The 27,341-nt window shown below is 41.0% G+C and overlaps 1 protein-coding gene across 1 annotated transcript in view; it reads left to right on the top strand.

Moving 5' to 3' along the window:
* Positions 1–3,269: 3,269 nt before the first annotated feature.
* Positions 3,270–27,341, top strand: part of LOC122797849 (zinc finger protein OZF-like) — a 34,677-nt gene continuing 10,605 nt past the window's right edge. The window contains exon 1 of the mRNA XM_044066370.1: positions 3,270–3,336. Coding sequence (XP_043922305.1) covers positions 3,270–3,336 — 67 coding nt within the window. The remainder of the gene's footprint in view (positions 3,337–27,341) is intronic.

The raw sequence follows: 27,341 nt of genomic DNA on the forward strand, positions 1-27,341 counted from the left end.
CTGCCTCAACAGATTTGCAATATTTGTCCTGGAAAACAGCCTTCCTTCTGGCCATCACTTCAGCTCGTAGGGTTTCTGGACTACAGGCCCTCATGGCGGTGCAGCCCTTCCTCATTTTCCATCAGGACAGGGTTTCCCTTCATACCAACCCTTCAGTTATGCCAAAAGTGGTATCCAGGGTAGCCTTAAATCAAGCCATACACCTACCTACCTTTTATCCCAACCCTCAAAACAAAGGGGAAAGGCTGCTACACTCTTTAGACATCCATAGGCAGCTACGTTATTATTTGGACAGAACAAAGTCCTTCAGGAAATCAGAACAACTTTTTGTGTCCTATGCTGTAGGGGCTCAAGGGAAACCAGTTACAAAACAGACTATTTCCAAGTGGATTGGCCACTGCATACGGTTTTGTTATTCCTATCATGGGAAATCTGTTCGTACAGGTATCAGATCTCACTCCACCAGGGCCACAGCTACCTCTACAGCCTTCCTCAGAGGAGTTCCTACCAAAGATATTTTTGAGGCAGCCACTTGGAGTTCTGTACATACGTTCACAAAACACTACCACCTGCCTTTATATTCCAGAACAAGAGCAGGCTTTGCCACTGCTATTTTGCAGGGCATTCTGGCTCAACCCAGTTCCTCCTAGTACCTACCACCCTATGCATAGCTTTGGGATTCTACCCATCTGTGATTACTGCAGCTGTATGCACGATGAATATAGTACAATTTTGTACCTACCATAAATGTAGATGTTCGAGTGCTAATACAGCTGCAGTACAGGTTTCCCGCCCTCCTTCCCCACTTGGTAAAGGCATGGGGCCTAACAACCTCTTCATACTACCTGACTGGGTTATCCTGCTATGTTTTATTTGCTTGCATCCACTGATTTTGGATTATATTGCTTTGCTTGTATATGTATATAAGCATTATTTATGTATTGCCTTCCTTCTGGGGGCACCTGACATCTGGGGCAAGAAAGACTGAAGAACATGGCGTCGGCTGTGTCTTATATACTCTGGTCTCTCTGATGTCAGAAGAGTAAGCGACGACAACCGACGCCGGACCAAGACTTTGGAATTCGGCCGACCGAGGGACCGCCTGACGGCAGAAAACCCATCTGTGATTACTGCAGCTGTATTAGCACTCGAACATCTACATTTATGGTAGGTACAAAACTGTACTTTTTGGCACCTCCTTTATGGAGCTGGTTTCCTGATCTGCCTTGGTTGTGCTGTTTGTTGCTGGCCAGTGTAAGTATTCTGAAAACCCTGCTGAACATTATCTCCTATTTGGTCGTACATGTTGTTATGTGTATTGTCGCCCCCCCCCAAACTTGGTTGTCGCCTTGAGCCATTCTGCTGTTGCTGATTATGAATGCGCTCACTTCGGCGTACTTCTGCTGTTTGAGGGATGATTATCTCATCCTCATTTTCCAAGACAATATCTCCACCCATAGAACTTAAACTAGGTGGCCTTTCTTGAGCCACCATGGTATCAGATACTAAAGGTGGTGGGGGTAAGCTATAGCTTTGGCATAAGCATTCACATCTCTATTAATATTTTTTCTGTTAATCTCAGTACTTTTAGAAATACTGGCATCAATACTGGTAAAAATTCTGGAATATTCATATCTATAACGAACAAAATCTGGTGCATTTTTAATAGTCTGCTCCAGCAGTTCCAAATCTACTTTTAAATTAGATATCTGTGTAAGATAATGTTTTATCAATGTCTCTAGAAACTCTAGCCCCTGGCGGTTAAATAGAGCTACCAGTTCGAGATGAAATGTTGATTTGTTTACTAAACCATTAGGGTAATGCCACTGGCGTAACCCTTTTGGTACAATGATCTTATTAACACACTCTTGCAGATAGGACACTTCGAGTTGGTATTTCCTACATTTAAATAATTTTGTATCAAACTCATTCAAGTGTCTGACCATAGAGTTACTATTGTTAAGTGTTTCACCAGAAACATCGTTGTTAACAAAAAAGTTGTTATTCAGGTACATACCCATAGAAGGGATGTTCTTTGATAACGGTGTTGTCCTAGATTGAATAACCATCGGTTGAATACTTGTGGTCGGATTACCAGGACCTCCGTTGTTGTGAAACATAGTTCCAGATTGCATAGATCCCACCACTGGTGTTAACGATGAAAACTGTGGTTGCCCAGGCAGAATTGATGACAATGATGTATTCCCACCTGCTATTCTGGAAGTTCCTGTGTTGTTAGCAGCTTCTACACGCTGCGTAAGCGTGTTTACTCGGTTCAGCAATTGGTGCACCAAAGCTGTAAGATCGCCCATGGTTTTCACCTCTGAGGCTCCTCTTGGTGAAGCGGAAACTACTTCTTCTTGTGTAAAAAGAGTTTGGGAGTCTATTCCAATACCGCTCACCATAAGTAAACTTGCACAGTAACAAAAAACACAAACTGGTAAAAAACAAAAAAGGTGAGCGGACTTGTAGAACTAACTCCTTTATTGGTAAGCGCATATACGAGCATCAGTACAGTATTGATAGACGGATTAGTACAAATGCCCTAGCAAGGCATATTATAGATTACCCTGACCATAAGTTCAGTTTTTTTATCTTGCAGAAGGTAGATTGTAATATTAGGGGAGGCCCATGGCAACTTAGACTAGAGGAAACAGAATTGGCGTGGCAGATTTGTACTATGGCATATATTATGCCTGGATTAAATGAGTATTTGTCTATTAAATGTCTACTTAAAATAAAAGCCTTGGCTAGATAAACACAACAGGCTGTACTGAATGAATAGAATCATTTGGTTTTTAATAGGAAAATTTTTTATACAAGGGTTAAAGGTTTATTCATTTTAAAGCAAATATCATATTTTTATAAGGACGAATAATTGGTACTTTTAATATTGAATCAGAATTGTGGTTAATGATCAATATTTACCAATCTAGGTAATTTATGTAAGACAAACTTTTGGGTTCAGTAGGAAAATGGTTATTTGTGCCTTTAACTTAAACAATTGAGTGATTTTTACTTAATTAATTGATTGCTTGATTGGAAGAGCACAATGTATAAAAAGCATTTTCTTTTTTATATGGCTGTATGTACTTTTATGGTCTGAAGAAGTTGGCTTATTTTATGCCAACGAAAGCGCTTACCAATAAAGGAGTTAGTTCTACAAGTCCGCTCACCTTTTTTGTTTTTAACCCGTCAGGTTACTTTTTAACATTTTTTTTTTTTACATGTTCGAAATTTTATAACTTCAAACATGTGGTTTCGACCATATGGCGTTTAAAGTTATAAAACTTCGACCATGTAATATAGACCCGAAAAAAACATGTGTAAGCTCCTGTAAGGTCATATCCTTAACCTGAATGGACTTAAACAAACCAGTAGCAGTTTCCCCAAACAAAAGTTTAGAATCCAGAAGACCATCCATCAACTTTACTTTAATATCATTAAGGAGAGGCTGAAGCCTAAGCCAAGAATACCTCCTCATAACTGAACCAAAAACAGCAGCCCTAGAAGAGGAATCTGCTGCATCATAACTGCATTTAATAGAATGATGAAGGACTTGAAAGGAAGTCCCTATTAAGGAAAGCACAGAATATTTACCCTCAGACTCTGGAAAATCAGAAATAAGTTGACAGACAGAGAAAGAAGAGCCAACATATACCTAGACATATGGGTCTGATTAATAGCCCTAAAAGCTAGGGTAGCAGAAGTGTGAACCCTTTTGTCCTGCCTGTACAGTTTTGCTGCCCTTGTCAAAAGTCAATAACTTGGGCAAAAGAAGCAATTGAGGATAGATTATCTGAGGCTACAGATACTACCAAGGGGTCAGCATCAGGTCATTTATTTAACAAAAGCTATAATTTGGAACCCTATAAAACCTGTCAGGCTTCTTGGGAGCGGGGGGGGGGGGGTGCAAGACCGGCATCAGAGAAAGCATCCAGCAAAGCAGCCAAGACAGGAGGAATAGCTGCAGGTTTAGTAGAGTCCAACTGCAAAAACTCATAGTACCTGTTATGAATATCAGAGACCTGAGCACAATCCCACTTAAAAATTCCATCATCCTAGACAGTATGCCTCCAAAGGAAATTTCTTCCAAAAGAACATTAAGGAGTAATAGATTCCTCTGACTCATAGTCCAAAGGAGAAGAAATTTGAGTTGAATAAGTAAGGGATTCATCAGCAGAATCTGACCCATCCTCAGAAGGATCCTGATCTCTAGGACTTTTAAGAGGAGTAGAGGACCAAGGAGGAGCAGGAACTGAAACCCCATGAGGAAGCTTTAAGGACATTAAGGCAGAAAATACCCCGGAGTAAATGCCTGCCATTCTTTTTGTGGATCCCTAGAAGCAGAAGGAAACCTGTTTAATTGTTTATTTCTTGTTTAAGGGGAATGTCATGAGAAGGCTCAGAACCAGGATGACAGTTGAGAACCATAGCAGGAACTTCTTCCCCAACTAAAAATGGAGGAACTCCCCTAGGCCCCCCTCAAAAAAAAGTCAACTGTGGTTCCCTCTGAACGTCCGAGACAGATGCCTACAAAGCTCTTTTGGATGTGCTGCCAGCCAGATCCTGATTGCCCTCCAACATGGTTGTGGCAGAGAAATCCAACAACATGGCTGGGTGAGCCTCTGACATCAGAAGAAACACCTAATAGAGGCCGAACAGAGGAAGATTCCAATTGTATCATTTTTATCTCCTTCTTCCCTAATGGCTGACCCTAGGATGGAAGATTGCTTCCATAGTATCTCCAGCAAGTAGCTTTGCTAGGAAAGGGAAGAAAGTCTACTGCAAAGGGTTGTTGGAACAAATGCCTGACAAATGGAACAAGACATATGATCATGAGAAGCATCTAGGCAAAAAAGGCACTTATCTTGGCAGTCTATGGAGAAACTGTCTCCCACACTGACATTTACCCTTCCTGTATGACATTAACTCCCAGAACATAAAAAACAAGGAAAAACAAACAATAAAAAACAGTGGGGCATTTCTCTTGCAAAATGCAGCAAACAGGCATAGGAAATCACTAGAGAAGAAAATGCCTTCAACTGGCATAAAACCGGACACAGGTAAACAGACCGACTGAGTAAAAGATACGTTCAGACTGGTGGCAAAGAAGTTCTGTTTTTGGTATACCTGAATGTCACCTTTATGCCCTACATTACGTAGGGAGTACATGGTGACGTTCGGCATATCTTTTAAATTTAGGACGTCTTTGGAAGACTGGCAAGATGTCAGGCTTCCACAGCAGGGAATTCCATTTTGTGAGGAATACTGCATCAGTGAATGTAAGGACATATACCTGTAATCTCACTGAACAGGAATGTGATCTTAATCGTCTTTTAAGTGTAGTGATCAAGAAATTAATGAGGAAGAAGAGGGAACAGGTTCTGAAGTAACATAATTTTGAATTTGGCCAGTGTGGTGTATGAAAGAGAGGTCATAAAAGCAAGAGCAATACACTGTGTCCTTTGCTGCTGTTGATTCCAAACATGATGGACCTAGCGTACAGAAAACTCCGTGGTCATCATGATGCAGTAGCCCTTTCTAAATAGTTTTTATTCTGCCAAGCATGTAACAGCCAGTCAGCTTCTAATGGTTCGGCCATCTGCTATGCATCCAAACCATCGGTCAGTACAAGATCAGCTGACTGTAACAGAAGTTTGGTCACCGAGCCCTTCAAAGCAGTACTGCCACAAAGGAATCACTGTCATGAAAGGCTGTTAATACACAAATTCCTAGCTGTAAAACAGCTTCCCTCAAGATGAGGATATTATTCACAGCAAATCTTATGAAATGGATGGTTGTATTCCTTCCATTGTCAATAATAGTGTACAAAATCAAACAGCACCTTATCCATCTAACAGTAGTCAAGTAGCTTTCATTACTCTAAATGCTGCAGGTAGTTGTAATAAAATCACATAACTCCTTGCTCAGATAGCTGTAAAAAACCTAGTATCCTAGCCATAAACATGGTTACAACCAAACATTAGCAACAACAAAATATTACCTCAAAACTATAACATAATTGGGAATGAACTAACTAAAAGGAATGGCGGTGGTGTAGTAGTAATATACCTGGATTGTGTAAAACTAATTTCTTATAAAGCTCTCATACTCCTGCTCTGTGGCACAAAACTATGCAACTCCCTTTCTTTGACTAACAAAACTGCTACTAACTTGCACTCCTTCAAAACCTCTTTAAAATAATACTTCAACAAAGCTTGGTTTGGATCCTGTATGAGCCCAGGCTGGGGTACTCTTATATCTTATTCTACCTTTACTCTCTCTTAATCCCCTCCCTTTCTCTGTACATACTCCCCTGAGGTTACAGTCATACCTTTTCCACATCTATTCCTACTATCTCCTCTGTCACACCCTACCTTTCTCTACAGCAACTATCCTACACCTTCACTAATGTAATCTGTTACCATTTTGTTTTTGAAGATGCATCCCTATGCCCTCGTGGAAGGAGCAAAAGAGTAGGACTGTCCAATTGAAGGTTACTGGTTCAGGGCACAGTTTGAGCTATTTCATTGGCACAAGGCTCAGTTTGAGCTTTTTCATAGGTTTCTTTGTGTTAGCTGCTTTGCTTTTGCTTGTGCGTAGTGCACCACCATGCAAAGGGGGTAACTCTCTAATAGCTCTCAGATGTTCAGTTTATTCTCTAGCAGAGATTTTACCTCTTACCTGTTAGCATCAGACCCTATAGATCCTCTTTTTTAGGACCTTCTACTGTACACCACATATGTTAGTCACCCCTAAATAGATCCGAGTCTGATACCTTCTCTTTTTCTCCTTATCTGCTGAGAGGCAAGGTTCATAGGTAGGTACTGGGCTATTGGCCCTAGGGCCTATATAAGCCTAGCCAAAAAGTTACCTTGGCTTTCGCCACCCAAGAAAATTATTTTCCTGTGCCCCTGTCGAGCAGAGCCACAGAAGTGATCCCCGGGGTGAATTTCCTATCTCCCAATCATCAAGATTTTTCTTGAGTGCTAATCAGGAGCTTTGTTTGATATAGATAGGTAGTTTGTTCCAGAGTATGGGAAGTCTCTGGGACAGGAATCTATCCCTCCAGCATGTTCTGTTTATTGTGGTGACAAGGTTTAGGTCCCTAGAGCGCACACACACACACACACACACACACACACACACACACACACACACTTTAGGAGAGGCTTGTAATATCTTTCATGTATTAAAACAATCCTGTTTCCACCATAGATAGATAACAGCCAGACCAGTCTGCCTCACTGAATTTACTGCTCTTAGAAATGAGCAAATTAAAGTATAGAAAATCATGGTAGTTTATAGCTTAGAAGTCTCTCACAGTCTTTTTCAGGGTGAGTTCCAAGATTTCTTATACATGTACACACTAGTCTATGATTTAATAATCAGCTGGAAGCATTTTTGTAATTAAATATAAGTCTTAACTGAATGAAATTAAGAAATACAGTGAGAAAATTAAATAGGTTGTGCACAAGAAAACAGAAAATAAGTTTAAGAGAGAGATACACTGCCTCACAAAAGTTCTATACACGGGATGGCTAACCCTAACAGTAACCTCTAACTAAAAGAGTTACTAAAATTCTGTCACTATATTTAGAAAGTGCAAAATGTAAATTGGAAAAGCAAAATTAAAGTCGATATGCAGTGATATCCACTCAGCAATTATTGAAAATGTCTGCCAGATCCAGATCTTTCAGATTAGGGTTGTTTCGGTGATAACTGGAGAAGTGTCCAAGCTGATTCAAAACTGGAGAATATACAGTCAACATAATTATTTAAAACCAGATCCCTGGTACTTTCTTTGTGAATCAAGATGTAAACTGTTTTTCTTAAAGGTTTGTGACAGGAAACGCTGCTTCAGACTGTCTAAATGTGTATGAATGTATTTTTGTAGTTGCTGTCCCGTGGAAAAGAAGTAAGAGCTTCTTTTACATGTTGCTGCAGTTGTTATCAATAGTTACATATTTTGTACAGTCTTTTTATGTCATTTATGTTTTACACTTTTCCTGCATCTGTACAGAAAGCACGTTTGCAGCACTTGTATCATCTCTTTCACATTTAACAATGTTGCTGCACATTTTCTCAAGTAGTTTCAGGCTTTGTTAAGCAGTTTTTCATCCAGTATCTCAAATTTCCTTTCCCCATCACAAAATCAAATGAATTTTCTTGAGACCTCTCCAAGAAAGGAAGTCTGATTTGTGATCCTGACATTTTTACTGAATGGTTTGTCTGTGTGACCTTTGCACCCTTTGGTTTAAATGCTAGTTCTTTTTCTTGACACTATTTACATTGGCATTTATGACACCTTTTCTGTGCTGAATTGTCATATTACTGGTCTGAAATTACATGCTCTATCTATGCAGGTTACCATTTTGAACTCTGAAAGATTTTACCATATATATAGCAATAAAGTTTCTTGAGAGCCCAGACTTTGCCAAAACATTTATCTACAGCTGCATGGACTCTTCCTGGGCTAAAATTTGTACTTGAGATCCATTGATGAGTACTGTCCACTCTTTGAAGAAACCTGGATAAGTACATCTCCCAAAATATGGTATGAAGTATCTACCTGTACAAATTACTGAAGATAATTAGGGCTGACTAGTACAGAGATCCACTTAAGCCATCTGTCCAGGTTTTTTTTTAGGTAAGGTCTGTAAGTGTAGTAGTTTTTTGTTTTTTTTTGTGCTATAGTGGCAACACATTTACAATAGTATCACAATGTCCCCACCATTATTGGATTTAAAACACTGCACAGTAAAAAATGATTGCTAAAAAGTGTACCGAATCAAGCTGTTCACCACTCTCTGGTTCGTAGGGAGACCATTGAAGTCAATTTTAAAACACAGCCACTGTTTCATTGAGGAAAAATAATGTAACACATGCCAACTAAATGCTTACATCCCATTCTTCTTAGGGAACTTCATCAGAGTTAATACTAATGAAATGTGTTTTGAAATGTACTTCTTTGGTCTCCCTAAACACCAGAGAGTGGTGAATAGCTCGACTTAAATTTTCAGCAATGTGCGGTTGTTTTTCCAGAGGTCAGGTCACATCTGTGAGCTGAGAAAAAAAATGTATATGGAGCTATTCTGTTTGAGTGGAACACTTGCTGAGTACATCTCTTGATCTTTGCAATAAATATACTCTGGTCAAGAATAAGCCTTCATAAAGCCATAGGGAGACATACATAATGCATCCTGTATCCTGACAACCTTGAATGAACACAGAGGTCCTTTTCAGTAAGTAAAGGAGCTCTTCTGAAATTCATTTACTACACATCTTTCAAGTTATTTTCTGTGTACTTACTGAACAGCAAACACTAGGACAAAGCGAATGATCAGCCTAGTTACTTCCCTGGTAGTGAACTAACTGCCCTGTTAATTTTTATTTTTTTCTAATTTCACATGGTTTGCTATGTACCGGCAGATGGCAAGTCTCTTAGGCTTTAGTTCTTTATTTGGAGCACTAGTGCCATCCAGTCCTTAGCAAATATTTAGCAAGCCACACAGGCAGTAACTCTCTCACTGCTTCTGAAGTCTGTAAGTTTAGTTATGCCCGTTTGCAGCTCAGCAGCCCAGGGCATATGTATTGCATTATTACTGAAAGGTATAAAACACACCAAGAATTGTAGCAAGCAGTTGGTACAGTTTTTACCTGCCTGCACATAGCACTTCCCGGTTTTAGTAAACAAAAAAAAAAAAAAAAAAAAAAGTGTAACAAACTGTTTGCTACAATGCAGCAAACGGCTGCTATAGTGTAGACCATACGAAGAACAGTACATCTGAACAAAAATGCTTTACAGTAAAGAACACACTGGCGACTGGCAACATTTATCTTTGTTTTGCACTGCATTGCATAAAAGTAGTTAAAGTAACGGATCGGCACATAAAAGTGCTTTGAACGTACCGAGGAAATTATTCAAAATGCTTATTTATCTGTAGGGATCAGAACCAAAGCAGGGTTGTGTTCATTTTCTTAAGGGAATGAAATTAATCCTGAGAAAGGTCAAGTAGGGTCATGTTTAAAGAGCTGAGGGTAGGGAAGGGGTGTGTATGCTGTCATCATACTGCGGGTGGTACTGCCAAGCCAGACTGAAATCAAGGACGATCCTGAAGTAAAAAGAGTGAAATTGGAAAAAACTAAGGGGAAAGGTGCAGAAAGAGTGACATAGGTACACTTTACACTTTTGCGTTGGTGGAAAAAAAAAGAAAGTATTCTGGAAGCTGCATCTTTGACACTCCCCCTTTAACTGTTATGCCAGCCCCAGCCGTCAAAACTGCTGCTTTGCTTTTGGATAACCACAGCAGGAATCAAGCTGGAAATCTTTTAATCTGAAGCCAGATACCTTATCTATTAGGCCACAGGGAATCCCTAATCAGCGGATCCTAATTTCATTGCAGTGTTACTTTTTGGGATGCAGCTTCACTTTAGTAACTGTTTGTGCTCTCTGTGCTTGTACAAGTGTGCAGTATAAATACCAAATTGTTGGCGGGCTTTGTAACTGCAGCCCTTTGTGGATGTGTTATCCTTGCCCTGTAAACCATACTGTTATGTGCTGGGAGTGTTGTTGTAGAATAGTAATTATCTGATGTATCAGAAATTATATTTTTATATGCTTTACATATACCATATATTATGGTATGAACTCAATGGTGTGTATATACAGTACATTATTGTAGTAAAACCTGGAACTAAGACCCCATATTGTTATTATTATTGTACTAACTGGACAGTAGTGTATATTAAAAGCACAGTAGTGTAGTACAATCTGGAAGTAGTATAGTTTAATGAAAGTCATCTGCAAAAATACTGTTAAAGGAAGGAATATGTGAGATGTTCGTCTGTAATAGAAAAGGATGTGATTTTGTAGTCAATAGTGGAGCCTTTGGTGGGCCCTGACCAGAAGAAGCTGTGGAAAATAGGAGTGGAATTCCTACCTGTGGATTTACTCAAGGAGCACCAGGAATCTAACTGTAGATTTATTCAGTGAACACCTAGATCCTAACTGTGAATTTACTCAAGGAGTAACATGATCCTAACTGTGAACTTATCCTAACTGTGGATTTACAGTAGGAGTATTAGGAACCCAACTGTGGATCTATTCATGGAATAAAAAGCAGTTTCATTAGAGACGTTAATGAAAAATGTATTTCGCCTATCCTTGTTTTCCCTTATATCCTTTCCCCATGCTCTACTTAAAACCTTCCTTACACTACCTTATCTGACAGAATCAAGAATTACGCTCGTGCTTTCTAACTGTAACTATTTGTAAATATGAACCTACTTCCTGGCACTTTATGTGTCTATCACGGTACTATCGCTGCAAATTCACTGATCCTCTGACTGTAGTGTGCTGCTCATGGGAATTTTTCCTATCTTTCTTTCACTCACATGTCAACATACTTACCACTTGGATTAACCTATATACTATTACTTTTTTATTCATGTATGTGATGTGATGTGTGATGTGTATTATGCTTTTCATTTGATGTGTGATAAGTGATGTGTATTATGTTGCTTGTTTGATATTTACTGTATTTTTATTCATATATGTTAACATAGCTACCACGTGTATTAACCTATGCATTTTCTACCATATTAACCTATGTATTGTTCGCCATATTCCTTCTTGGAACCTTTAACACCAGGACTCTGCTGAAAAAGGACACCTGTTGTCCAGTCGGATTTAATCCTGGTAAAACAAATGTTAAATAAATAAAAATAAGTACTTAACAAATCCCTTAAAACACTGGTAAGTGAGGTCGTAATTTTGACTAGCACCATATGAAGATATCTTCATAATTTATTATCACAGGGATTTTAGCCTTACTCCGTATACATTATATATGCATCTTGTACCTGCAGTTCAGTTTTTAAAGTCACAGCATTTATTAATCCAAACAAAGCAGTGGTCACTGGGCATCCCTGTTTTATACCCTTCTCTACACTAATTTCTTCACCTATCCACCCACTTAAAGGATTTACCCAAGCTTCTCATAAGCATTTTTAAGAAATATATCAAATCAGAATTCTCCTAAAGGAGTAGCATTTCCATTAATTTCTCATGACTTTCATTGTTGTATGCATTTAGAACATCGCAGGCAACTACATACACTTCCATTTGTTTTTCACAAATTTCATAATTTCATAGGAGGTTACTAAGCCAATGGCCACAGAGCCCTTAAAGCCTAGCCATACTTATCTGGAGTTGCTCCAGTTGTCAGTGGTTAGGTGAGTGAAGTTCTCAGAGTTAAGAGTCTATGGTAGTTAATACCAAGTTACTTTGTCCAGGAGTGACATGGGCACCATCCCAGGAGTGAATATACAGTCACCCATCGATTGATCTAGGTAGCATTTGAAAAGGGTCCAGGAGGGGCTCTCTTTCACTTGTATTTTGGAAGCTTTTTCCAGAGAAGTGACAGTCTGTGAGAGATGTATCTATCACTCCAGCATGACCTGTTCATGTCAGAAGCAAGGTTAAGATCCATGGAGCAAGTGATTCTCATGCAATTGATTTAGGAATGTGTAGCATTTCCATCAGGGCCTGATCAGAGACTGCCCTATAAGGCAGGCATAGGTCACCCATAGCAACTTATAGGAGACAAAAAGTCTTTCTGAGAAAGACTTTTTTGTTTACTTTGTAATTTTTTTGTGAGAAAACTCTGTAGTCTTTCCACTTGTTGCAGGTTTCTGGTGAGGTGCATGCACTTTTTTCTGTTTTCACCAACAATCTGCATAACTCTACCCAAAACGCCTCACTCATACAGTATTCAGATGATTCAACCCTAATGTGCTCAGCCCCATCACTTACCACACTTCAACAACTCACCCAGGAATCATTTACCTCAGTGAAAGTTGGATCTCAAATATCCAACTTATCCTCAACCCCAACAAAACTAAACTACTCCTGTTTACCCCCAATAAATCCCAAACCCGTCATCTCTCCTTATCTATCACTTCCAAAAATGGTACTGTAATCTCCCCCTCTCCTCATACCAAACTCCTAGGCATTGATATATAGAACAGCCTCCATTTTGACATCCATATTTTACAAAGCATCAAAAATGTTCACAAAAATGAGTACCCTATATAGACACAAAAACTTTCTTTCAGATCAGGTAAGGGTCTCCCTAGCCCAATCCCACCCACTGTCCACATTAATGTATGCAGCACCAATACTGACCCACATCAAAAAGGCTGACATTGACAAACTTGAGTCTTGTTATAATAAAGAAGTTTGCCAACAATCCCTCCTTCAGAACCTATCACTGCCTACCACTAAGGGAACTTCAGTGGCTGGAATTCCCACAACTACTAACTTTCTACCAACTAGTTATCGCATATAATATTCTAAAATTTCCTGATAAAATCCCAGCTCTAAAGCAACTACTAATACACTATACAGCAAACTGTCCTCTTTGTTCTGCCAGTAAATCACTTCTCTATATCTCCACAGCTAACAACACTGCAGGCAAAGCTCTTTTCTCACACTCTATAGCTAAAAGCTGGAATAACCTCCCCTTATCTGTGACTTGTGTTCTAAATACCACACAGTTTGTGTCCATGTATTTAATAATACTATATCTGTGCTTCCTTCCTCCTTTACCTCTGTTCTACTACTTTACACTCTTTAATCACAGCATGCTTAATTGAAACCTATCTTTGCTTGGTACAATCTTTATAGTTAACTTCTTACGTGTGTATGACCATTTTTTTTCTGAATGTAACTTTTTACAATTACACACATGTTGATATGTTTTGTTGATAATATGCTTTGTATTTTATGTAAAGTTGTTTTTTCAATGTTTTATATTATGTGGAGCTTTTCTCCCCGGGCCTCCGCTGAAAATGGACCTCGTCCAGTTGGACCATCCCAATCAACAAATGTAAAATAAAATAAATAAATAAAAAAAATAAATTGTCATCAATTATTGGTCTAATGAGGGTCGAGTATAATGGAATTATAACATCCTTTGATCTAGATGCAATGTTTTTACTTATAAGATGTGCCACATAGAAGGATTTTCTTGTGACACCCCTGCAGTGGCCCAGCAATCAAGTAGCCTTAATACTCACCACTAGCAGCAGTGAGAGAGGTGCACAATGGGAGGATGACAAGTACACACACAGTAAAATACAATTTCCCTTAGGAGCATACAAAGATCACAGTCAGTCTAGGGCTGGTTTCGGCCTCTTTTTGCAGATCCCCAATAAGACTCCCCACTGGCACAGCTATAGGGGTAAGATCTTAGCCAAGTGGTCAAGCCAAATCCTCCAACACCCCCTCTGTACAACCCACAAACACACACACACACACACACACACACACACACACACACACACACACACACACACACACACACACTTTGAGATTTGATTTATTTACAAACACACAGACACTCCTGGGGAAGACTGGCATAGGTTCCCTAGCTATGCCCCTTCTCCCTAGACTGTAAGGTAGTACCAGCTGCCACCAACCACTACTTATCAACTAGTATAAGGCATTTCCCAAGGGTGACCAATTATACTGTGTAATGTCACTATTATCCAAATGGTAGTCTTTGACCAAGAGTCAAGCTATTAGAGTGGCCTGTACAGCGTCACCAAATACATATGCAAGTACGCTAAGAGCTTAAATATCTCTAAACAAACCAGCCACAATTAAAAGGTTTACATGTATTTAATAAGAAAAGTACAAACAATACTCAATAACTCAATAGGGTGACAACAAATTTCATAATCACAGGAGATATTTTAAAACACAGCAGGATAGTCTCAAATAAATACAGAAAACAGCTGAACTAATTTTACTATATTCCTGTCTATTTTTAAGAGAAATCACTGTACCCTGGTTACTTCCTATTAGCAAGGCAAATGCAGATGAGTGGATGCTCTTGCCAGGTCCACAACCAAACACAAAATGCTCAGACTCACTCTCTGAGATGGTTCTTTTATAATCAGCATTACTTCTGGTTATCTCAGATTACATCACTCTTTTTCACCTGCCTTCAGTTCCCAGGCTAAACAGATACTTATAATTTAGCACCTCTGTGTCAGAAATATATATCTCTCAGATGTTTGCCTAGAACTGTAAGTTGTAAAACATTTAAGCACTTTTACATTGTAAACCTAGTAATTATTTCTCTCCAGGACAATAGAAAAAAACTTCTAGCTGTAGACATCCTGTCTTCTTGCTGAAACTGAGAGGTAACATAGTCGTAAACAATTTCAACTTATTTTCTTGAGGGTTTGCAAGTTAATTCTGCATATTCCAGCTACTACTATTAAAACATACCTTTGCACAGGTATAGTTTATATACATTTCTGTTCTTTTCCAGTAGGGTACACGGTGGTTACACTATTGAGGCTCAGTACATAACATACAGTTCTCTTACATTTGTAAGGCAAACATATGAATCATATTAATATTCACAAATAACATAGAATTATTTACAAAATTCTATCTAGCTGGGCTGGTAACCTTAACTTCCCCCCACCTTGAGAATTCATGCTAGTTTTTCAAGTGGCTCTTGAGAAACATTGCTTGAGAGGGTTGAGCCTATCTTGGAATACCTTACCCCATTTCTTGTCTTGAAAGCCCATCTGCGTTGACATTGCTAACTCCACTGCAGTGCTGCACTGTCATATCATATGCTTGCAACCCTAGGATCCACCTTAGTAATTTGGCATGTTGCTGACTGGCTCAATGTAGCCATGTTAAGGGATTGTGGTTCATAACTACAGTGAATTTCCATCCATACAGATACGGCTGAAGTTTCTGCAGTGCCACACTATGGCTAGACATTCCTTTTGTACAGCTGCATAGCATTCTTTCTTGGATTGGAGCCTACGACCGAGATAAACCACTGGACGCTCTTCTCCCTCTGAAGAAGTATGGCTAAGTACAGCCCCCCACCCCATAGTTTGAAGCATCCACCTGCACAGAAAATTATTTTCTGTAATCGAGACTGGCTAACACAGGGGAGTTCTTTCTAACCTTCTTTAAGTTTCTGGAATGCCTGCTCACATGCTGGGGTCCACATTAACTTATCTGGCCTGTTTTTCCTTGTTAGGTCTGTGAGTGGAGCAGCTATGTTACTATAACTGGGGACAGACTTTATGTACTACCCTGCTGTCCCTAAGAATGCCATCACCTGCTTTTTGGTAAAAGGGGCAGGCCATGCCTGAATGGCTTCCACTTTGAAGGGTTCTGGTCTGATCCTACCACTCCCTACTTTATGTCCCAGGTAGAAGACCTCTGTCATACCCACCTGACATTTGCTGGGCTTAATGGTCAACCCTCCCTCTGTAAGTCTACCCAGCACCTCTCTGACATGCTGAAGGTGCTCTTGCCAGGAGTGGCTGTAAATGGCAATATCATCTAGGTAAGCAAGGGCAAAATCTCATGCTCCTGCTAGGATATGATCTACTAGCCTCTGGAAAGTCACTGGGGCATTTTTCACCCCAAAGTGCATCTTTGTGAACTCCTACAAGCCAGAAGGAGTCACAAAGGCTGACCTGTCTTTAGCACTAGGAGTCAAGGGCACCTGCTAGTAACCTTTGGTAAGACCAATAGTGGTAAGATACTTAGCCCCACCCAGCTGGTCTAAGACTTCATCTGTCCTAGGCATGGGTAAGCATCTGACTCTGTGTGACTATTTAATTTCCTGTAGTCCACACAACCTGGTGCTGCCATATTTCTTTGGTACCAGCACCACTGGCGTGGTCCAGGGGGTGCTGGACTCTTGAATTACCCCTAGTTCCAACATTTCCTGTATCTCCTCCCTCAAAGTCTGTTTGACTCTCTCAGGCGCAATCTATAAGGGGCCTGCTTAATAGGCCTTTGAGATTCTGTATCCACATTGTGCTGCACCAGGTGGGTGCACCCTGGTTTCCCAGTGAACATGTCCCGAAAGTCCTGTAACACTGCTCGGATTTCTTGAACTTGGGTAGGGGATAGCTGCTGGGACATTCCTTCCCCTTCCACTGAGGTGTCAGTCTGAGCCTCACTGAGGCATTAAGTCACCAGATCCCCCTCAGACTCCTCCTGCAGTCCCACTGCAAATTCTCAACACAAGGGCCTCCTTTTCATGGTATGGTTTAATCATGTTAACATACTACAGTTTGTGCCCCTGCTTTCTGACTAGCAGTTCTACCATGTCATTATCACTCACCTTCCTTACCACCTTGTAGGGTCCCTCGCAAGCTGCCTGTAGATCGTTCTGTCTGACAGGAATGAGAACCATTATCTGCTGCCGTACAGCGTACTCTCTAGCTCGAACATTCCTGTCATACCAGACCTTTTTCTGCTGTTGGGCTTCTGCTAGGTTCTCTTGGGCCAAGCCCATGAGTTTCCTGAGGCTTGTCCTGAGGATTAGGACATATGCCACAACAGACTCCGTGTGGGATTCACACACACCCTGCCACTCATCTCAAATAAACTCTAGAGGTCTCTTCACCCTTTACCCATAAAACAAATCAAAGTGTGAAAAACCTGTGGATTCTTGCAGAACCTCTCTGTAAGCAAACAACAGATAGGGCAAATATTTGTCCCAGCCCCTCTTAAATGGATCTGCAAATGCCCATATCATGGTGTTGAGTGTAGAGTTTAACCTCTCAACAAGACCATTAGTCTGGGGATGGTAGGGGGTGGTATTTAGGTGTTTCACCCCACAGTACTTTCACAAACAAGCCAGCAGGTCTGACATTAAAGTTTCACCTCTGTCAGTCAGTATCTCTTTTGGAAAACCTACCCTCCTGAAACTCTCTAACAAAGTATTTGCCACCTTTTCTTCCTCAATGGAGGACAGAGCCACTGCCCTGGGGTATCTGGTAGCATAATCCACTACCACTAATATATATCTTTTCCCTGTGGAACTTGGGTTACTCAGAGGCCCCACAGTATCCCTTTGAAATGACTCCTCAATCACAGGCAAAGGCACCAAAGGAGCTTACACCTTGTCTCCTGCCTTGCTTACCTTTTGGCACTGCTCATAGGTCCTGCAGTTCCCTGTTACATCTCTGGAAATCCCAGTCCAGTAGATGTTCTGCATAATACATCTCTTTGTACATTGTATGTCCATATGACCTGCAAAGGGAATATCATGGGCTGTGGCTAGAAGTGCCAGACGGTAGGCTCTGGGCACTACCAATTGCTGTATTCTCTCACCATCTTGCCCTCCCTTAGGGGTCCACTTTCTATAACAGTAACCCTTTGTCCCAGTATACAGAATCCCTCTTCCCTTGAGAATCATGTGCCTCACTAGCTACCTCCCTCGGGCCTTGTAATGAAGGGTGTGAGAGCTGAGCCTGTCTCAACTCTCTCTTTGTAACCCTTCCCAGCTCCCCTTCTGCAGGAAGTCTGGAATCCTCTGACAGCGGTGCCTCACTGTCAGCCTGGTTGCTACTACTCACCTCTGCACTTGCAGTCACTCTATCCAAGGGAACATCAGTACCCACAAGCAGCTGTGGCTCACCTTCAGTCTCGCTGCTACAGAGTAGCTCCTTCCCTGAAGTAATCACCTCACCAGTCCTAGCTGCAATTGTGTGATCTGTCTTGGTCTCCCCCAGGCTACCAGACCCACATGCTTGTCTCTAAGCCTGACTGCATGTAACTGCATGAACACATGGTACTGTATTATCAGAATCATTCCCTATCAGGACATCTGCAGGGATATCCTTAAACACACCTACTTGCTTGCTTCCTTTTCCACCCTCCCAGTGAAGGTGAACCCTAGCCAAAGTTATTTGGAATAGGGTCCCTCTTAAACCTCTGACTGGAGTAGACTGCCCAAGAAAGATGTTGCTCCTCTGTAACAATTGCAGGCTTCACAATGGTTAGGTCAGAGGCTGTGTCTCTGTCAGCCATGGACTCTTTCCCATTCACTAAGATAGGATATAACCTCTTGTGGTATTTTGGTACCCTTGTTGTCTCAAGACAACCTGCTGTTGACATTTTGTCATTCCCACTTACTGGCTCTCCCACCTTTTGTTCCCCACTTTGCCTCCATGGACATTTATATGTTACATGGCCCCACTGGTTGCATTTAAAACATTTAACCCTAGATCCTGGACATGTACCTGGACTAGTGGCTTCCCCTGCTACTGGTGGACTCTGTTGGGGCAGACTGGACTGCCAACCATGGGTTCCCTTAGACCCATGAGCAGCACTAGGTGTCCCTTTCCTGTGCAGTGATGCCCTGCTTGCTAAGTATAGATCTCCCTTCTTCCCAGAGTCATCTGCAGTACTGCATTGTCTATCAGCTAACCAGATTTTGATGTCCTCAGGCAAAATGCTAAGGCCTTGTTCCCTCACCAAAAGGTCTGCCAGCCCTTCAGAAGTGGTGATCTGACATCCACTCACCCACCTGTGAAAATAAATGCTTAGTTCAGCAATATTTTCACTCCCACTTTCATCTGCCTTGCGTGTGTGCCCATGAAATATTTTCCTATAAGCTTCAGGTGTTAACTTAAAAAATTGTAGCAAACCATTCTTTAAAATATTACAATTTAAACAGTCAGTATCAGACAGATTGGAAAGAACAGTTACAGCTTTAGCATGGAGTAAGGGGGTCAGGAACTGTACCCAGAGCCCTTGGTCAACATTGTACTGTTTACATACCCTCTCAAACATAAGAATTAAACTATCAAAATTACCCCCTCTGTAAATTGTGGAAGAAATCTACTGACCTTTCTTCCTTCTGGGGTTCAGTTACTCCCTTCCCCATTACCTCCATAACTCTGGTGAAGAGTCGGCCTCTCCTTTTCATGTTGCCTCTGCCTCTCATTCTCAGCCTCCAGATGTCTCAGTCTCTCTACTGCTTTTGTTTCCAAAAGCTTGGCCTCCGACTTAGTCTCTTTAACTCCAGATGGATTTTAAGTCCTCTTTGGAAAGGTTGAGCTGAACATTTTCTGAGTTGTACATCTCCACTGCCAGTCTGATTGCCCTCCCGATTGCTGATCTGTGATCTAGCTGTTCCCAAAGCTTCAGTCATTTGTGCCTTAGTTAGGTTGACATGCAATAGTACTTTAGCCTGGCACGTCTCAGCCACCTGGCTCCTTGTCAGCTTGCCATGCTCCTCCGCTGACAAGCTTGCCTGTTCTCCCTGACTAACTAAGCTAACAAAAAAAAATAAAACAATTGTAATATGAACTCTCAATGCTCACTGCATGGCTGATTGAGAGTGCAAACACCTTCAGTGACCACTGTATACAGGCTACAGGAATTTAATATCCACAACACTACAAGCCAATTAATAAGTGATGAGGTAGCCACATCACAGTCACGCAATTAATTTGTGATGTGGCTATCCCACCACTGCCAAACAATTAATATGTGATACCATTGCATTGGCCCAGTAATCAAGGAGCCTCAATCCTCACCACTGGCACCAGTGAGGGAAGTGCACATTGGGAGGATGACAAATACACACACAGTAAAGTACAATTTCCCTTAAGAGCACACAGAGATCACCGTCAGTCTGGGACATGTTTCTGCCTCTTTTCCAGCTCCCCAATAAGACTCCCCACTGGCATACCTGTATGGTTAAGCTCTCAGCAGAGTGGTAAAGCCAAAACCTCCAGCACCCTCTCTGTCCAACCAGTGCTTAATGTCCCTGCCCAAGTAGCTGACACATGCACACATTAAGATTTGATTTATATACAAACACACAGACACTCTTGGGGAAGGCTGGCACAGATTCCCTAGCTATACCCCCTTCTGCCCAGACTGTAAGGAAATACCAAATGCCACCAACCACTATGTATCACCTACTATGTGACCCTCCCCAAGGGTGACCAATTCTACTTTGTAATGTTATTGTTATCCACATGGTAGTCTTTGACCAAGCATCAGGTTGTTAGAGTGGCATGGCAGTGTCACCAAATGCATATGCAAGTACACTAAGCACTTAAATAACTCTAAACAAACCAGCAACAATTAAAAGGTGTAAATATATTTAATAATAAATAATAAAAAAGCAAAACAATACTCAAAAAACACAGTAACTACAGAGTTCAGAATCACAGGAAATATTTTAAAACAGCATTGCAGGACAGTCTCAAATAAATACAGATAACATCTGAACTAATCTTACTATATTCCTATCTATTTCGAAGAGACATCACTGTACCCTGGTTACTTATTATTAGCAAGGCAAATGCAGATGAGTGGATGTTCTTGCCAGGTCCAAAACCAAACACAAAATGCACAGACTTACTCTCTGAGATAGTTCTTAAAATAAATCAACATTACTGCTGGTTTATTTCAGATTACATCACTCTTTTTCACCTGCCTTCAGTTCCCAGGATAAACATATACTTAGAATTTAACACCTCTGGGTCAAAAATACATATCTCTCAGATGTTTGCCTAGAGCTGGAAGTTGTAAAACAATTAAGCACTTTTACATTTAAACCAAGTAATTATTTCTCTCCAGGACAATAGAAAAAACATCTAGCTGTAGACATCCTGTCTTCTTGCTGAAACTTGAGAGATAACACAATCGTAAACAATTTCAACTTATTTTCTTGAGAGTTTGAAAATTAACTCTACATCTTTCAGCTAGTACTATTAAAACATACATTTGCACAGTATAGTTTATATACATTTCTCTTCTTTTCCCAGTAGGGTACACTGTAGTTACATTCTTGAAGCGCAGTACATAACATACAGTTCTCTTACATTTGTAAGGCAAACATATGAATCATATTAATATTCACAAATAACATAGAATTATTTACAAAATTCTAGCTAGTTGTTCAGTCAGTCTCATATTCCTTACTACTGTGGATGCATGCTGGTCAAAGTTCAGATTGCTATCAGCCTGAATACCGAGATCACATACCAGTGAGTCTAGACTTAACAAGGTGCTGTCTGTAATGTAATTAGCAGGGACATCAGCCTTCCCAAAAGGAATAATAATGCATTTTTTGCATTTAGCTTTAATCCATGGCTTTGGCACAAATCATTAGTGTGTGTTAACATTTTCTGCAGTGTATTAACATTGTTGGGAGACTCTATTATTGCTCCCAATTTGCCAGCATCCATGAACGTGGTCAGCCACAGGCTGTCCAAGTTTGCTTGGACTTCTGAGAAATAAATTCTCAGCAGTAAAGGCCCCAGCACAAAATTCTGTGGTATGCCACTGGTGACTGGTCTTTTGCTAGAGGTGAAGTAATTCCCTTTGAAAGTATATGATGTTAGGTAGTCCAATCTCACCTTCATTTTTACATATGGAGGATTGGCTCCGACTCAGCCGATTTTCAAGCTCAAAGACTTCTGGTTGGCTCGTGGTTAAGCAGGTATATCCCATGGTGCACCAGCGCAATCCTCAGATCTCGTTTACCACGTCGATGAGTTTGGATGTGCTTCGCTTGGCTCTGGCTAAGTCTTTTGCAATTCTTTAATTCATAAGTTTTTTTTTTTTGCATATTTACTGTTATTTAGTGGTAATATATATAGGTATTTACCTAAATTGTCTTGTGGTCTTATTTAACCTTAGTAGTTAATATCCTGTGTACCAGTAGTTAGGCACCGTTGCCTAGATAATTAGTTTTGAAGGTTTTGACGCTCTTAATCAACAGGGGCTCCTGTTGATTTATTGTACTGTTAACTTCTTGATTGTTAACTTGATGTCTTTGGTGGGGATCCGCTAAAGTCTTATTTAGGATTGCTGTTGCAATGTTTTTCCTGTGTTATTGAACATGTGTGTGTGTTTGTGTTATATACTTGGTCTGTTTGAGTTAGAAGACCTAGTTTCTATTACACCGGGCTAGGCCCGTTTAACAGACCTAGTCCTCGTGTAACCCTTTTATTTGTAATTTTCATATCTAAAAATTTTCCTGTGTGACTGAATCTCTGTGGTATGTGTTAAAACAACTTGGTTGTTTTTTTTTAGTTGAAAAACCTAGTTTTCTTACACCGGGCTAGGCCCGTTTAACTTAGAGGACATAGTCCTCGTGTAATTTTCTGCAGGGCTAGGCCCGTTTTAGTTACAGGACGTAGTCCTCGGTTATTCTCTGTTTCTCCTCTGGTTTTGCGTGCGTGTCTGCAGTGTCTAAGGATAGCAAGGAGCATAAACCCTCTGGGTTAAAAAAATGCATGAAATGCTGCCAGAAAATGTCATTAACGGATGGCCACAGTAGCTGTGTCTACTGCTTGGGAGCCATCCATTTGCAGGAATCATGCTTGTTCTGTCATGCTTTCTCTCCTAGAGTGTTGCAGGAGAGAAAGAACAAGCTGATACTCAGGGGTCTTCTGAAACCAACCTTTGAGGAAGCCTTATCTGATTCGTCAGCTTCTTCTTCAAGTCTTCAAAATCTAAATCTGACTCCAAATCTAAAGCTTCAAAAAGGCCTTCTCCGGCACTGGCTGGTGTCTCGGAGCTGCCTTCCAAATTAACAAAATTTGTCTGCTCGACTCCTCAGTCTTCGGAGCCGAAAGAGAACACCATGGTATCAGAGTCAGTCACAGGTGCTTTGGTCCTAAATTCTGAACCTTTGGAAATAGTTGACTGTACTGCTCGAAGCTGGTCTGTAGAATCCCTACCGGTCTCCTTGCTAATTAAGTCTCTAGTGCCTGCTAGGTCGAGATTCCCTACTTTATCTTCCAGATCAGATGACAGTTCGTCTCCCCGCCGAAAGAGCACAAAACCTCATCTCACAAGTTCAGCGTCTTCTTCCGCTTCAGAAGGTCAAAGCAAAATGGATTCTTCAACTTCTCGGAATGATGGCCTCAACCATTCTGTTAATACCTTTAGCCAGGTTGCACATGAGAATTCTCCAATGGCTCCTGTTTTCCCAGTGGTCATTCCAATATCTACCGCTGAGTCACCCTTTCCTGCTGATGGAATCATGCAAAAAGGGCTTTCATTGATGGATAACCCCCAACAACTTGTTCACGAGAGCTCCCTTTGTGCCTGCCCAACCCGTTGCCACTGTGACCACAGATGCCTCCCAGGACAGGTGCGGGGGCATTATCTTGGCAAGACTGTCCATGTCAAGAACATGAGGCTAATCTGCATATCAGTGTTCTGGAGAGGAGGGCGGTACTTCTGGCATTGCAAGCACTTCATGACCTTCTTCCTCCAGGGACAATTGCGATACAATCGGACATGTCGGTTGTGTGGTATATCAACAAACAGGGCAGTACCAGATCTTACCCACTTTGTCGAGAGGCCATGCGAGTTTGGGAATGGGCAATTTCTTCCCAGAGCTTTCTGGTGGTAACGCACATTCCGGGGACAACCAATGTGATAGCTGACAAGCTAAGCTGGGCAATCTTACTGCCTCACTAGTGGTCTCTGAAGTGGGAAATAGTTGAACAGATTTTTCCGGAAATGGGGACAGCCTTGCTGCGACCTTTTTGCCAGCCCAGTCAATGCCAAGTGCAGCAGTTATTTTTCCCTAATTCCCCCTCCGGGGGAATCACCTAGAGATGCTCTGGTCCACGGGACTTCTATATGTTTTTCCTCCATTCCCTCTTATCACCAAAGTGATTCAGAGAGCCAGTCGGCTGGGAAGCAAGTTGATCTTCATTGCTTCTTACTGGCCTCATCATGTCTGGTTCCCCTTCCTCGAACCTCTTCTCCTGGATCCTTGGGATTCTAGACCCAGTTCCAGATCTATTGACCCACATGTCGGGTTCGATGCACCCTGCTGTCCACACCCTCAAATTGACAGCTTGGCTGCTCCAGTTCCATCTCTAGTCAGGCTTCATGATGTTTCGTCATCAGTGTCCCATATTCTCTTATCCTCGCATAAACCCTCAACCAGAAGGCTGTATGAAAGTAAATGGAAAAGGTTTTCTATTTGGGCACAGAAAATAAATGTGGATCCTTACACCACTCCCATTCCCATGATTCTGGAATTCCTTTTGGAGCTCTTTCAGCAGGGATCTGCTGCAGCCACCATCAAAGTGCAATTGTCAGCAATCTCTCATTTTTTTATTTAGGGTTTCCAAATGTCAACTTTATGTCTCATAAGCTATGCAAAACTTTCTTGAGAGGAGCCACTTTACTGAGACCACCATTACAAGAACCTGTGGCTTCTTGGGACTTAAATTTTGTGTTGTCCAGATTGACATCCCCTCCCTTTTAACAGTCTCATTCATCATCTTTAAATTTTTTGTCTTGGAAAACTGTGTTTTTAGTAGCTATTACATCAGCCAGACATGTATCTAAGCTACAAGCCCTGTCTATTAAGCCAACTTATTTAATCTTTCATAAAGGTTTCCACCAGTTGGACGTTCATAGACAGCTATGTTTTTATTTGCAACAGACCAAAGAATTTCAGAAGTCAGACCAGTTATTAATTTCTTTTTCTGACTCCAGATTGGGATTACCAGTTTCAAAGGTGACATAGTCTAATTGGATTTCTAGTTGCATAGCCTTCATCTACAGTTCGGAGGGCAGACCTTTACCCCACAGGATCAAGGCTCACTCTACCAGGTCTCTGTCTACCTCTGCAGCCTTTCAAGCCAGGGTACCACTTGATCATATCTGTGCAGCAGCTACGTGGGCTACCCCTCACACCTTTATTACTCATTATAAGTTGGATTTGGCTTCCAGGGGTAGAGCATCCTTTGGCTCCACGGTGCTCAGGAGTATTTTCCAATGAGCCACCCAAGAATAAGGCGCTAGGGACGCTGTCCCATATGTAAAAATGAAGGTGAGATTGGACTACCTAACATAAAGTAGTTATGTACTCACCATAACGTTCCATGTTGGTAGTCCATCTCACCCTTCATTTTTACCAACCCGCCCTCCTGCCCCCATCCTGGAAGATCTGGAGGTAATAATTTAATTCTCTTGGTTGGTGACCCTTTAGTATTGGTTTGTTAGTTAGGGGTTTTCTTTTCTGTTTCTAGCGAGCAGCAAACAAGATCTGGGGATTGCACTGGTGCACCATGGGATACCTGCTTAGCCACAAGCCAACCAGAAGTCTTCGAGCTTGAAAATCGGCTGAGTCGGAGCCGAGGATCAGCTCCGAACCCATATGTAAAAATGAAGGGTGAGATGGACTACCAACACGGAACATTATGGTGAGTACATAACTTCTGTTTTTATCATTGAGCCAGTTGGACACCCATCTGGTAATACAGGGGTTAATTCCCAACTAGAAAGAGTTTCTTTATAATACCTGAATGGCAGATTGTGTCATATGCCTTGGCTAGGTCAAGATAGATGGTATGCAGTGTCTTTCCCTCATCCAGGGTCTTGGTGACTTTCTCAAAGAGGCTGATTCTGTACACATATTTAAGTGGTTATACAAGGCATTGGTGTACCCCTCTGCATAGTAGTCAGTGTTATCTGTATTTGAGAGCGCTTTGAAATTTATTTTACTTTCACTTAGTAGGAGTTAATTTGTCTTAGAAAAATTCTTAAGCCTTTTTGAGCTTGATGGGGTATCTAGTCTTATATATACATAAAAAACTGATTTATCATTTGATCTTACCAGGGAAGACATCACACAAGGGGGGTGCATTACTCTCCCATGTTAGTGAGTACTACTTCCAGGACATTTGATCCTTGTGCCTGACTAAGAGTAGTTCTCAAACAGTCTGGAAATATAGAGCTGATACGTATATTTTTTGGCACTTTTAACTGTTCAGTGTTCTGCACTGTCTTTATTTTTGCTTGACTGAATTATTTATATATTTGCTGACCGAATTTTGTTTTCTGATCTCTGCTGAAATTTTTCTCCTCCCATCCTTCCCACCCAATTGTTGTTGTGTTCTTAAAGTTGGTGGCTTTTGCTGTTGCCCGCCCCTACTGTAAATATGATCTGGGACACTCCTCCCATCTTATTAGCTCATTCTACCTAATACAGAGGTCATTTGGGAACACCAAACCCCTTAGTCCCTTAACCTTGAATTATCTTCTGTTCCTGCTCTCTCCCTTTCCACTTTATAAAAAATAAAATGAAACAAACAACAAAAAAGACACTTTATTCAGCTGCTTACATTTTTCTTTATTTGTGATCCTTCCTACTACTCTGTTACTTCATCTTGCTTTTTCCTTCTACTTGCTGCTTGTTGTCTAAAGTGTTCAATTGCATCTTTTCTGTTGCATTTATTATTGCTTGTTTATAGCATGTCTAAATTGTTAAGTGTTATTCTAATCTTTTAGTTTTGGTTTAAGCACTTGGGCTTTAGGCCCACCCCTTAGCTCTCCCTGGCCGTTCTCTCTCAGATTGTGGGAAATATGGATGGAAAATTTCCTACAGTTTCTCCTGCCAGTCTGGTTGATATGGGCATTCTCAGACAGTGTAGCAACTGCCTCATGTACACTGACAACCATCTAGTACTACCACCTAGGAACACTATTTGTGAGA

Source organism: Protopterus annectens, chromosome 3.part1 (assembly GCF_019279795.1).
Source record: "Protopterus annectens isolate FY-2018-M chromosome 3.part1, PAN1.0, whole genome shotgun sequence".
In the NCBI taxonomy this organism is placed as follows: domain Eukaryota; kingdom Metazoa; phylum Chordata; order Ceratodontiformes; family Protopteridae; genus Protopterus; species Protopterus annectens.